Source organism: Convolutriloba macropyga, chromosome 6 (genome assembly GCF_964194025.1).
Source record: "Convolutriloba macropyga chromosome 6, txConMacr16.3, whole genome shotgun sequence".
NCBI classification, from domain to species: domain Eukaryota; kingdom Metazoa; phylum Xenacoelomorpha; order Acoela; family Convolutidae; genus Convolutriloba; species Convolutriloba macropyga.
In genome coordinates this window covers 75,449,206-75,462,050 of record NC_134473.1, presented here as the reverse complement: position 1 = coordinate 75,462,050, position 12,845 = coordinate 75,449,206, and the positions used below count along the sequence as shown (strand labels likewise).

Sequence of the window (12,845 nt, the reverse complement as noted above, 5' to 3'; positions counted from 1 at the left end):
TAAACAAACGATAGGTGGAAACAGAAACAATTGGTCGCTAACCAAAACAGAAAAAAAATCTGTTAACAACTGATTCATACCCAATCTGGAACCCGCTGTTTGTTTTCTCTGAGATATTGAAACCAAAAATATATTTGACAAAAAAGAGTTTTGTGAAAGAGTTTTATGAAAGAGTTTTATCACCAGCTACAATTTTGTGGTCACAACAAAAAAATACTAATTTTGTTGTGAAATTGCTTAATGCAGTAAAACTAAGTCCTGGTATTTGTATAAAAAGTCATTTGCATGCACTAAAGATAACAAGCAACAACCTCAGATAACAGAAAATCTAGATATTAACTGAAAGTTTTTGAAATTCAACTACACGCACATCAACCAATTATTTTCTAATCCTTCTTTGTTTGCAGGATTATGTTAACCATTCACCGTTCAATCGTTTCACTTTCCATGTTTTGATGTTTAGTTCTTTTTTATCAAGAAATGTCCACTGGTTATTTTTTTATGGGTCAATGCAATAGTTAATGATTTTTCTAGTTTCGTTAGCAACTTTCGTTTTCAAACAAATAAAATTGATCAGAGGTGTGCTTTTAAAACATCTTTCTGCATTTTTATCTATCTAAATTTTGTATCCAAAATAGAAACGAAAATTTGTTCTGAAAGGAACAAAAGTTCAACAAAAATTCGTTTGAAAAATTTATGAACTGAGAAGAAATACTGACAGCCACTTTCAGTACAAAAGATTCTCACGATAGTATTCTTATGTAGATCAGAGATAATGAACAGATCATGAAAAAAATTCACCGGAAAAGTAAATTAAATTAACACATGCGTTTAAGAAACTATTTCCGTTTTTGAGCTTTAATCACCTACGTGTGTTATCAAAAATGTTTCCACGCCTTAGCATGGAACATTCACTGAAGAAAACAAAAAAAAAACTGTCAGTAAGTCAATCAGCTTAATGAAAAATTTTTTCCCGTAAAACTTAGGGAATCTGCGTTCTAAATAGGCTTTTAGAACAATTGCGTTTCCTCTAAATGACAATACATTTAAAAAATTCTTAAGCTCCAATTTCTGCTAACTCTTTAAGACAAATTTAAACATCATATTAACAGCTAAACATCGCTGGCTAAAAATTGTTCATGAAAAGAAACAATTTTGGTCGTTTTTTGCATCACAGCTGCTCATCTTCTACAATTGTTTGATTTCTAATGAAAAATGCAAGATTACTGACTAACCGGGACTGACTAAAGATTACCAGCTAATAGTTCCAAGAGTACAAAAATAATAGCTCTGAGATACAAAACAAAATAAAGTATCTAATAACAGTACCTTTTTTTGAGATAGGGAGCAACACACTACAATATATAACGGAAATCATGCAAAAAGTTTGACTCGTACAAAATGAAAATGATTAAATTGATCTAAGCTATATACTCCGTGAATCAAACAAGGTAGGTTTGTTTGCTTTCTGCAGATTGGATTGGGATATGTATGAAAATTATTATGGGAATACTTTTTCTTTTGAGCTGAATTTTTTTTAAAATGCTAATTGAAATCATCTTTTTCAAGAAGTGAGATTTCAAAAACACTCAAAGTTTGTTAAAGGAGAGATCCCAACAATAATGTAGGGCAATAATGTAAAAATTATGGTCAACTAATATTAATAATCATATGCACAAGACACCCTAAAAATTTTTCTCACACCAAATACGTTTTCCGCTGAGCATGGAAACATTGTAGCAAAAGTGAAACGTTTTCCAAAAACTCAACATGTACATTTTTTTTGAAAAAATAATGCAAAGAAAAAGATCTCGAGCTCTGTTTCTAATTGGAAATATTTTAGGCTGTCTTATGCATGTGAATCTCAAAAGAGTTGATTATAATTCTTACATTATAATTGTGATTTCCAATTAAATAAATTTAAGTTTTTAAGTGTTAGTCTTTTCTTGCTGCTTGAACAATTTTTCATATTAACGCTTATGATTGAAATGCGATGTATCTATTGAAAATATTTGTTGCATTTTTATATCTATTTCATCTACTCAAGGAAACTTATTTTGAAAAGCGATCAAGATGAACTGTGGCCTTTTATAATGGTTTCTTTTTGTATCTCACCGCTCAAAATATCAAACGGCCAAAATTTGCTCAACAGAAAAAGTCGGAATGGTATAAAGTACCTAACACCCTTTCACTGAGAGTTGAAACAAAAACCCTAAAAACGGGCAGTTCTTGATAAGAAATGTGATGTCTCAACTCTTGGCAGGTGAAATTCGAACGCGTTCGTGCCTATCCGAACCCTCTTCAACTTGTGTTGGAAACAGCAACGAAACATCAATCCGATCTCTCTCATTGCAGGATGATCTTTTCAACGGAGAATTCGACGTGAACAAACAGAGCTGTGAAGATATCAGTTTGACTCCTCTTACGGCACTGCACGAGTTATGTGACGTCATTCCTGAGGTCATTACAAATTCAACCCGCGAATTCTTCTGGACTGGGTTTAAAGTGTCGGTTACCATTCACGGATTCACTGGTAAAATTCTACTCTATGTTGACGATGGCAATTTGAACCTGAACGACAACCCGAACCTGTATGTTGAGAATATGACAAAGATTTCACAGACTTTCGAGTCGGATATTTCTATTTATACCCGTTGTGTGTACATGGATAAACTGGGCGTGCTTCATTTAGCAAGCTGTTCAAGTAAAAAGTTGAAAAGTAGCGCCCTGTGTGATGTTTGCTGCAGTCTTGGTGCGAAAAACATGCCAGAACATGTATAGCCATATGTAACTCTGAATTTTGTACCATTGGATGAGAATGCTTCCCTTTTAAGTACAAAAAATTCCTGCCCGGTGTTGTCGGTAGGACAAGACAAAGACTTGAGTAAACCACGAGACGAGAGTGTTAACAACGTGTTAACTAATCACAGAAATGATAAAAAGTCTTATAGGTCTTTACTCAATATTGGTGCTTAAATTGTATCTTCAGAAATAAACAAATCATTCGAAAAAATTTTGGGTGATTGCACCGTTGTCCTTGTTGTTCACAAAAGCCTCAAACTCTATATTTCCGGTGCTGTGAACGATATTTTCGAAATATTGAAGCTAGCATCCCAAGAATTTATTGAAAATTAGCACCCTCCTCTAGACTTCAAATTTATGAAAAGAGCTAATAGTTACAGGTGGGGGGAGGGGTGTTAAATATTGAATTAAATTAAACGGTGGACGAGCCTTCTTAAAGTCGATGTTATTTCTCTTCATAAGTCCAGCCAAATTATTTTCACAGACAAAAATGAGTCAAACTAAGAAGTTCCGCCAACATCTGGGTTCGATCTCGTGACCTTCTCCAACCTTACCCAGTGGTTAACCAAATTCGTTACTTGTCGTTTAATTTTTTAAATAAAAAACAAGATATTGCTACGGTTGCGAGCTTCCAGAACTTTTATTGTCCAGCCAATTTCCACGACACGTTTTATTGTCTAGCTAAATTCGAGGACAGTTGATTTAGATCCAGCCAAAGTCGAGAACATTACACAAAATCCAGACTAATTCTTTTCAATAGCGGTCTTTTAACAATTCCATGTTTCGACTAGGGCAACAAGGGCCGAATAAACGGAATATGTTGGAATGCGATAATAGAATAGTGAATCAGATTCTATCCTTCTTCAGATTTTTTAGTTGATTCACGTTGATACATGAATTTTGTAAACGTTGATTCAAAAACAATTTTCAAAACAGTGGAATTCGAAAGTTTGTACAATTATGAAATAACAAGGGAGAAGGTTGTAAAGGTTCTACTTTACTTATAATTACCGAAAATTAGTAAAAATTTTACAGAAATTTGAGGCGATTGATAATTGCAAGACTTCAGATTAATTAGGGTGGCTAAGAGCGAATTTTTAAAAAATATATATTAGAAATCTATGGCGCAACCGAAACAAAAATGGTCGAAAACAAACAATATCAATATGTAAGAAAGAAATTTGAAGCACTGATTGAAACTGGCAGTATTTTAGCAATGATTTTTAGTAAAATTTTTCTACAATGTTTTCAGAATTTTCTTCTGAATTACAGATTTTTTGACCGAAATCAGTTCTTGATTTTTGTTAAATGTATTTTAATAAAGCTAAGTAAGCGGCTTAAAACCCAAACGTAGCTGAAAAATAGTTTGCTATTCTGCGCTTCTTCTTGCAACCCACTCACTTTTGAACCCACTCAGCTGACAAATCACTTTAGTTTTAGTGATTCATGGTATTAAGGAGACTGGACACAAAAAACCACATCTAAGATTTGTTTTTCACGTTCTAATCAAATAAACATCCTCTAGTTGAAAAAAAACCACATTGTTTCTGCATCCCTGTTGCAAATATTTATTCTTAAATATATTTTCTGTTTTAGTCCTTTTCTTGGTTGAAATTTTTGACAATGATTTAGCATACAAACTGTTGCAAACATGAGCATGTTTCATCCGATTAGCAAGTTGAATTTAGTTCCCATTTGAACAAAAACATTATTTTTTTAAATAAAATTACGATACAAAGGCACGCTTTCTTTCTCAACAGTTTCCACAAATTGACCATTTTGAAACTCGATAGCTTATACTTTAGTCAAAAGACTCTATATTGTCTAGTTAGAAATCAAAGCAAAAAAAAATCGTCAACAAACTTGTTCCTGGGGATTTATCAGTTGACCTCTACTTTCACGCGCATTTATGAAGTCTGGTATGAAATTCAGTTTAACCACAGGCCGCTGCAGCCAATAACTGATACAGCTAATTATCCATTGATTTCTCCGAAGATAGTTGGACGTTTTGTGAACTGGAAATGACTAAAACCGTCTTTTGAATCTATCGTTTCTTGTTTGGTTTGCTAAAATTGATCCATATTACTCCCGTCGAGATCTCCGCCGTTTCAGCAAGTATTTCGTAAGAAATGCTCTGAAATTATGAAAGAAATGTGCGTAAAGCACTCACATTTTGAAACTCGATAGCTTATACTTTAGTCAAAAGACTCTATATTGTCTAGTTAGAAATCAAAGCAAAAAAAATCGTCAACAAACTTGTTCCTGGGGATTTATCAGTTGACCTCTACTTTCACGCGCATTTATGAAGTCTGGTATGAAATTCAGTTTAACCACAGGCCGCTGCAGCCAATAACTGATACAGCTAATTATCCATTGATTTCTCCGAAGATAGTTGGACGTTTTGTGAACTGGAAATGACTAAAACCGTCTTTTGAATCTATCGTTTCTTGTTTGGTTTGCTAAAATTGATCCATATTACTCCCGTCGAGATCTCCGCCGTTTCAGCAAGTATTTCGTAAGAAATGCTCTGAAATTATGAAAGAAATGTGCGTAAAGCACTCACATTTTGAAGTGCACATATTAAAATGCCGAAAGTCTGCTGTGCCAGAAGTTAAAACGTCAGAAGTTCCTATATACTTAACAAGAAGCATGACTTCCATGAACTTTCGTCATTTTAAAACGTGCGCGTTTCGTGTTTTAAGCCAGATTAAGTAACTCTGCAGAAGTCACTTCGAAATTCTGACTATATCTCGAACCGCTTCGTGGTTCTCGATAAACGCCAGAAGTTCTCATTGACCTCAAGCAGAGTCACGTAACCATTACTAACTCACCGTTTAAGCTTGGCATTAAGTTCTTCCACAAGTCAAGTGTTCGTCAATCAGAATCATATAACATAAAATAAACGCGCTGACATTTTGAGAGTGCGCTTAAACATTAAAACTTCAGAGCATCTTCAATGCACTTCTTACATAATTTTAGCTTATTCCTAGCACTTATTATTCTATTATTAGTAATTATTCATTGTTTTCAGAATTTCCTTGTGAATTACAGATTTACAACTACAGAGCTACTTCATTGTCACCATTGAAGCCATTTGGCATTATATGTTTGTTAATTTTTGACCGGAATCAGGTCTTGATTTTTGTTAAATGTATTTTAATCAAGCTTATTTTAGCGGGTTAAAACCCAAATGCAACTGAAAACCAAAATACAACGCATTTGAGCACATTTCTTTTTTTATTTTCGAAAACTTTTTCGGACGGGGTTTAATAGTTCGACTCTATTCAAGAAAAAAAAGGAAAACAGAAATTTCACATTATATCGCTCACATAAAATGGCACGTAACACAAAATAGACAGAAAATATTTCAGCAACCAACAGCAACATTTTACATTGATTATATTCTAAAATTATAACAAGTTCCAGCTCAAATTTATGACAAATTAGTAGCAAAAAATCACCCAATACATTGTAAAAATGACATTCCATGCGATGAGATAAAAATTGAGACGATGTGATTTATACATATTGGTGTCCCGCTTTTTCACCCCTATTCATTTAACCCCCTATCATTAACACCCGATCTATAAAATAAGGATTATTAAATTAGCAATATAATCATTTGACCATGCCTCAGCGGCCCTTGGAACTTGATATGAAACTATCACAACCGAACGTGGAATTATTTTATTCACTTAATTATGACAAAACATGCCTTTAATGTCGATTGCTAATTGGCGGGATGAAATGATAGAGGGGTGAATAGATCGGGTTTTAATCATAGGGGGATAGATGAATAGGGGTGAAAAGAAGTAGAACCATACATACTATCTTGAAATAAAGAAGATCATGCAATAAAACATTTTTATGCTTATTTTTCGGTTATTTAGTTTTCGCTCACTAACTCACGTACTGCTCAACCTAACTCCATCCTATTGTCTACATAAATTTTGACTGTTTACAATAGTGGAAAAGGTGATAACTCAATGCATTAGGATAGGGAAATGACCATTGCTGACTATATGATCGGCACAATCAAAACCAAGGCTTAGCAAGAAGCACAGTATTTTAGTTATAAAAGTAATCATTTTTCTTGGATGGCCCCCTTTTTAGAGAACTTAAATTTGCTTTTAGCCTTTTTTTATAATTCTATATATCCAGCAAAAAAAATTTTATTGTTAATAATCGTCCAGGTTTGCAGACTCAGTAATTTTTTGGCACCAAATATATCGACACCAAATTTAACTTCAAAACAGAGTAGTCCGGGTCAAACTCTGGTGCATTTTTTGTCGGCATATTGCCGAAGCTAGGAATTGCCGAAACTACAGTTATAAAACTTAACTTTATTATCAAGCTTGTTAGTTACAATCGGTTAAAAATTCGGTACCATATGCATCTATTAACGACCGAAAGGTATAGAATTATTCATTTGACACAGGTGTAAGCAATGCTTGGTGCTCCCCTTTATTAAAATTATTTTGATGTTTTATATTTTTTTCTTGTGCGGTCCTAAAGATAGATGGCAAATTCAGAAATCCTATTTAACTGCGTTTAGTTGAGTTCAGTCACTTACTTTAGTTCCTGGTACACCTAACTTTTTTTTTTACAAAAAAGTAGAATTCTGAACACATCAAGCGCAATCCAAAAGGTTTTGCTATCATTTTAACCGTACGTCAGTGATTTATTCTCGTGTCTACTATTGGGCCAAATTCAAGGATGGTATTCTTAGATTGAACAAAAGACGAGGACGAGAAACGAAGTTTTTTCGAACTAGAGTTGAGAATGAATAAAGAAGATTTGCCAGATTGTTTCAGGAAACTAATATCAGGAATATAATTTTATACATAGCATTTGTCGAAGATAGTCTTTTCATTAGTCAAGATGTTCTTGGCTACAGTTGCTCATAAAACCCTTGCTCACTCATATTAGTGGACACACTTATGGTAAATTTTGAATGGTTACTAAGAAAATACAAGAGAATAGGAGACAGTTCCCTACTGAGTAAGATTTTTTTGGTAAAATTAGAAAATATTTGCAACAGAGTACTGGTTATCTTTCAAAACAGAAAGCACTTTTAACCTGATTTTAAATAGTTTATTAAACAGAGGAAGCAGCAATCCAATCCAGTATTGGCATCATCTTGACATTCAGGAAGTACTGTTTTGTCAGTGTCAGGACAATTTACCGTAGCACATTTTACCCAATACCATTATTCCCAATCTGCCTATTGACCAAATGTCATTTAATCCAGTCAATAAGCGACCAAAGTCTGGGATGGCAAATTTCAATAAATTTAGCGTTTTGTTAAAAAAATTTTTAGCAGGTAACAAGCCCAAAATTTTTTGTCCGAAATGTTTTAGAAATTACTGAAAAACCTAATTGTTTTTCGGACCAAGTTAGACCAAATTGAAAAACCTAATTGTTTTTCGGACATTGCTCTGAGTTATTTCAAAGCAGCTAATTGTCTTCTGATTACATAATTACTATCGAGATGTACATTTCGGAAATTAATGATCAATTAGGAAGTCTTTCATTTCGGCAATTAGATACTGTAGACGTGGGAAGGAGATAATTTTACGCAAGTTTATTGATTAGCTTAGTGTTACTCGTTTCCACATACGTTTACTACTCTAATCTTAAAATATGGGCCGTGAAAAATTGCGACAGTATCAAGTTTATAAAAATGATTTTTCGTAATGATGCCATTTTTTTACCCTCATTTTAACAATATCAGAAAGACAATGCACAGCATAAACAATAGCAAAAAAATCAAAACCAAGGCATCGCAACAAAGCCCGCATTTTACTTATAGAAATAATCATTTTTCTTGGATGGCCCCTTTTTTTAAAGAACTTAAATTTGCTTTTAGCCCGTTTTTGCAAAATTCTTTGCATCCAGCAAAAAAACTTTCTTTTTAATAATCGCCAGGATTTGCAGACCCAGTAAATTTTTCCCAAGCATTATCTGACACGAAGAATTCTCATCGTGCTAGGTCCGTTTAAAAATCTTGTAAGATTCTGCAGGTCTCGCATGAAGAGTGCAGAATCTCACAAAATATCAAATAGAGGTAAACGTGAATCTGACAAGGAAACTACTCTTCATTGTCATACTGAATCAATAGTTGCTAACAGCAGCAGAAATTTTCGGGCGAATGATACTGTTTTCATTTCTTTTTGATGAGTATTGATTGGCATGCATTGTTTGTATGTAGAAATCAGTTGGCTGTCACGTTATTGGATGTAGTCGTATCTTCACGCGGTTTCTTTATCGTTCGAGGACGCAAAATTTGGACGAGCATTGATTTGAAACCATTTCGGAAAATGTTGCTACCAAGGAGGTAAAAGACGAAGTTGAACGACACGTTCATAGTCGAGGGCAGTTCTGCCAGTTGTAACACCCCTTAAATGGAGATCAACAGAGTTCTAGTTGATGGAACATTTCGGGTTGAATTTTTTAATTTAATTATAAGGTCAAGAGTCCACTTGTTGCCATAGTAAACCAGTCAAATGATAGTTGATAGATCTTGTCAGCGCTTGCAAGGGATCGTTTCAGCAATCGCTTCCCCTTGAATACCAAATTGCCCCTCCCCTTCTAAACTACACTCAATTTTTTATTTCACAACACTCAACATTTCATATAACCCCGCGGTTCATTTAAATTCTGATTGTTCAATAAATCGCACGCTTAAATTCTATTCAAGAGTTGTCACCGCTTTTGCAATATGGGAGGCGATTGTTGAAAAATCACTTACAAGATTCTAATTTTCTCAACAAAATTTAGCAAGGATATCCTTGTTAACCTTGCTATGAGTCATAATCTTGTTAAGTTATGAGGTTTGTTAACTTTTGTTAACTTTGTTAACTTTTGTCTTAGATACGTTTTGCAAGTTTTCATATATTGACGTTATCTTGCCTAGAAATATCTCTGCAATTTTCGTTTCATTGACTTTTCAATGACTTCCCCAATTAATTGCCTATTAAAACAGAACCCATTTTGTTCAAAAGAAAAATCAGTTTCTGATGTTGGAGAAATGTTACCAAATTTACGGTCAAAAGATCCGCTCGTCACAAACTTAAATGCAATTTGAATTGTGGACCAATAAAGTGAACAAATTTAGGTGCCAAACAACAGTTGACTGGCTTTGCGATGGAATTACTTGTTAACATTCAATTATCCCAAAAAAACATTTAAATTTAACTGGACACGATTTTGCTACAAGAGTTTAACATTTTTTACGTCAATTTTTTGGGAAAAAAACATGGAGATATGGAAACAAAATGGATACCTGTTACGTATACAGTATAGTAGGGGTCCTGTTCTATTTTTGGTTGGAGGTAGAACAGTCCGAAGTACAACAGAGACATGGCAGCTGTTGTGAATACGAGAAAAGCCATTGATGCCATTATCAACACACGCGTGATCGCACCCTCTCGGCCAGACTTTGCCTTCTTGAACTGACTCGCATTCTTCCTAAAAGATTTCACCTCACTCTGTTTCACTAAAAACCGTCTGTAGATTGAGATTTTTCAAAAAATATGCTAACTAACGGCCTCTTCGTTGCCTTAATCCCTTTGTTGCTTGAACTTCTCCTGCATAATACGAAAATGGGGTTTATGAGGTTCCTTATATGGTAACATTCGCTCATAAAACGTACCAGAAAAGCCTTCGGGTAATCCGAGTTGCTCTCTAACATTTAATAAGATCACGAAACGGATTCTGCTTGCGGATCCAAAAAAATTTAGTCGCCCTTTTTCTTTTAAAAAATGCCTATTGAGACGTGGAGACGTCTTGTAATGTCGGCCGGGTTAATTATCATAAATAACTTTTGAGCTCCATGAATTGAGTGTACAAAACCAAGAAACCAAGAAACCATATTCAAGATCATAGTAGTTTATGGTACCAAGTTAGTGCCACTCTTCAAATGCTTGTTTGGTTGACATATTTTTTATTGTACTCATCATAAAATGTTGTTGTTTCAACAATCGGTTAAATAAACTTTATTTTACTTAATGCTATAGCATGCAAGAATTCTTTTATGGCAACTTTTCTATAGCTTAAACATTTTTCATCTAGTAATGTATTTATGATTTGCCATCCCAAATGAAATTTTCCTTGCCCCTTTCTTCCTAGAAATTCGTAACAGTTTTGTCGAGCCTAGAGCTCAAAATCTCAATTTTTAGTGCGCTTATTTAAAAACCTCGAAAAATTTAGAATTTCGAATAAAATTTTACGGACCTCATATAGACGAGAATGACAGCATTGAACACAATCAACAGAGCAGAGGGAAGTCCACAATACACAAAACTGGTGGAGTAGTGGAAGTAGACAATTCCACCAATCACAGACACGTACTCCCCTTGTGAACAAACACCGTTCACTAAGTCGAAAAAATACAGATTCCCGCCAATCAGAACATGCGACACTATTATGACAACTCCGCTAGCAATCAGAGGATAGGACAAGTTCTGCTTTAGGGTTCGGTATTTATGCGGGGTCACGACAGCCAGAACCCGGTCAAAGGTCAACAAGACCAGGATGAATTGGGTCGAACAGGTTGTGCCGTAGTTGATCCATTTTAGAACTTTGCATGTCCAGCGATTGATTGTGTACAGGTCTCGTTTCCACGCAGATAATCTAAAAATAGTGCTGGAAAATGAAAATTTTCATAATTTGAACTTCGAACAAAATCTTTGTTCATGTCAAAATCAAAGACAGCTTAGTCATGTCAAAATGAAAAATAGACGATCAATAAATTCTTTTCATGTCAATATTGGTCGAAGATGATTTTTTTTCATGTGTCTTTATCTCAACTATGGCAGCAGGATTGGAAAATTTTGATAGACAAGGCTCATGTTGCTAGCAGTCGTGAGATTCTCACCGCAGCAACAATTATTTGACAGGACTTACAAGAACCTATACCAGATATCACACGGTAGCTATTCTTAATGAACTAGGGTAACTAACTTAAAGTTCAATTTCAACCCAACATTTGTAAGTTCCTAGCTAAATTTTAACTAGATGATTGACAGTGATTTCAAGTTGCTCTCAGCAAGTTTCTATTCTAAAGAAGATATAGATAAATAAATTTTCATTGTTGTTTCTATTTATACGGAATCAACACTGAACCATTGATAATGAATTCGGACTTCTCAATTGTAAATGAGGGCGATTTTGCCATTTCGAGCCATATCTGAAACGAACGCCTGCGATCAAACCTGCGTAGAACCTCTACGTGATTTGAAACTTCAAAACAGAATGGAGGCCTATAAAACATGGGCTCCATCCTGGTTAAGATCAAGCGAGATTCGGACCCAAAATCTCCAGAACTGCATTCAATAATTGCATTATTGCTGTAATAAGTATGCCTGCTCACGCATTACGCATAATATAGTGTATAGTACTGCAAAATAAGATAATTTGCAACGAAAGTGGTGATGGTGGCTGTTGGGGTTTGGTGGTCTGAAGGGGGGGGGGGTTGGGAAGAATAAAATAGAGAATGGGAGAATTGATCATCATCAGAATAAAGACGGAACAAATTTTACCCCACAGACAAGATGGCGTCCACGAAACCCGAGACAGTGTCACCTAGACACAAGAGTAGCATGTACACCATTGCAGATGTGTTCACCCCCATGTGAACAAGTGTCATGATACCCAGGGTATTGAGGACGAATCCTACCACGCCGACTGAGGGTACCACGAAAGCATTTGTAAAGAAAATGAAATGTTCCCACATAACAAGACCACTGGGACCTTCGAGCTGAACTAGGGTTTCCTCCAAGGTTGAGTTGTCCATCTAAGATTTAAAAAATTACAGAAAAAAAAATTTTGACTTGTTCACGTTGTTGCCATAATGCAGGGAAAGAGTTAGAACACCGTTTGGAACCCAACTTCCATATTCCCCGTGTGCTGATCTCCCATTTAACATAACAGGTTTAATGTTTGCGTTTTGAGTAGCGTCGGGTTTTTTTTAATAATAGATCTGAATGGAGTATTGTTGTCGGGATGTCTGGATGTGTTAGTGAGGTTGTGTGTTCATGATT

General features: G+C 34.9%; 1 protein-coding gene across 1 annotated transcript; it reads right to left on the bottom strand.

Annotated features, from left to right (window-relative positions):
• Positions 1-8,800: 8,800 nt before the first annotated feature.
• LOC142341416 (uncharacterized) lies at positions 8,801-12,598 on the bottom strand. The gene is made up of 4 exons (XM_075392344.1): positions 12,345-12,598; positions 11,038-11,436; positions 10,088-10,272; positions 8,801-9,201 (listed from the first exon to the last, which is right to left on the bottom strand). Exons 1-4 carry the CDS (start codon positions 12,596-12,598, stop codon positions 9,017-9,019), a joined length of 1,023 nt encoding a protein of 340 aa, XP_075248459.1. The 3' UTR covers positions 8,801-9,016.
• Positions 12,599-12,845: the final 247 nt, after the last annotated feature.

Excerpts from the sequence above, each read along its gene's own strand:
- LOC142341416 (XM_075392344.1), bottom strand. The coding sequence starts at position 12,598 with ATGGACAACTCAACCTTGGAGGAAACCCTAGTTCAGCTCGAAGGTCCC. Across the intron at positions 11,437-12,344 it reads GACGCCATCTTGTCTGTGGG|ATTATCTGCGTGGAAACGAG; the intron begins GTAAAATTTGTT and ends CACTATTTTTAG. Across the intron at positions 9,202-10,087 it reads CTATACTGTATACGTAACAG|GGGTGTTACAACTGGCAGAA; the intron begins GTATCCATTTTG and ends TCTCCATTTAAG.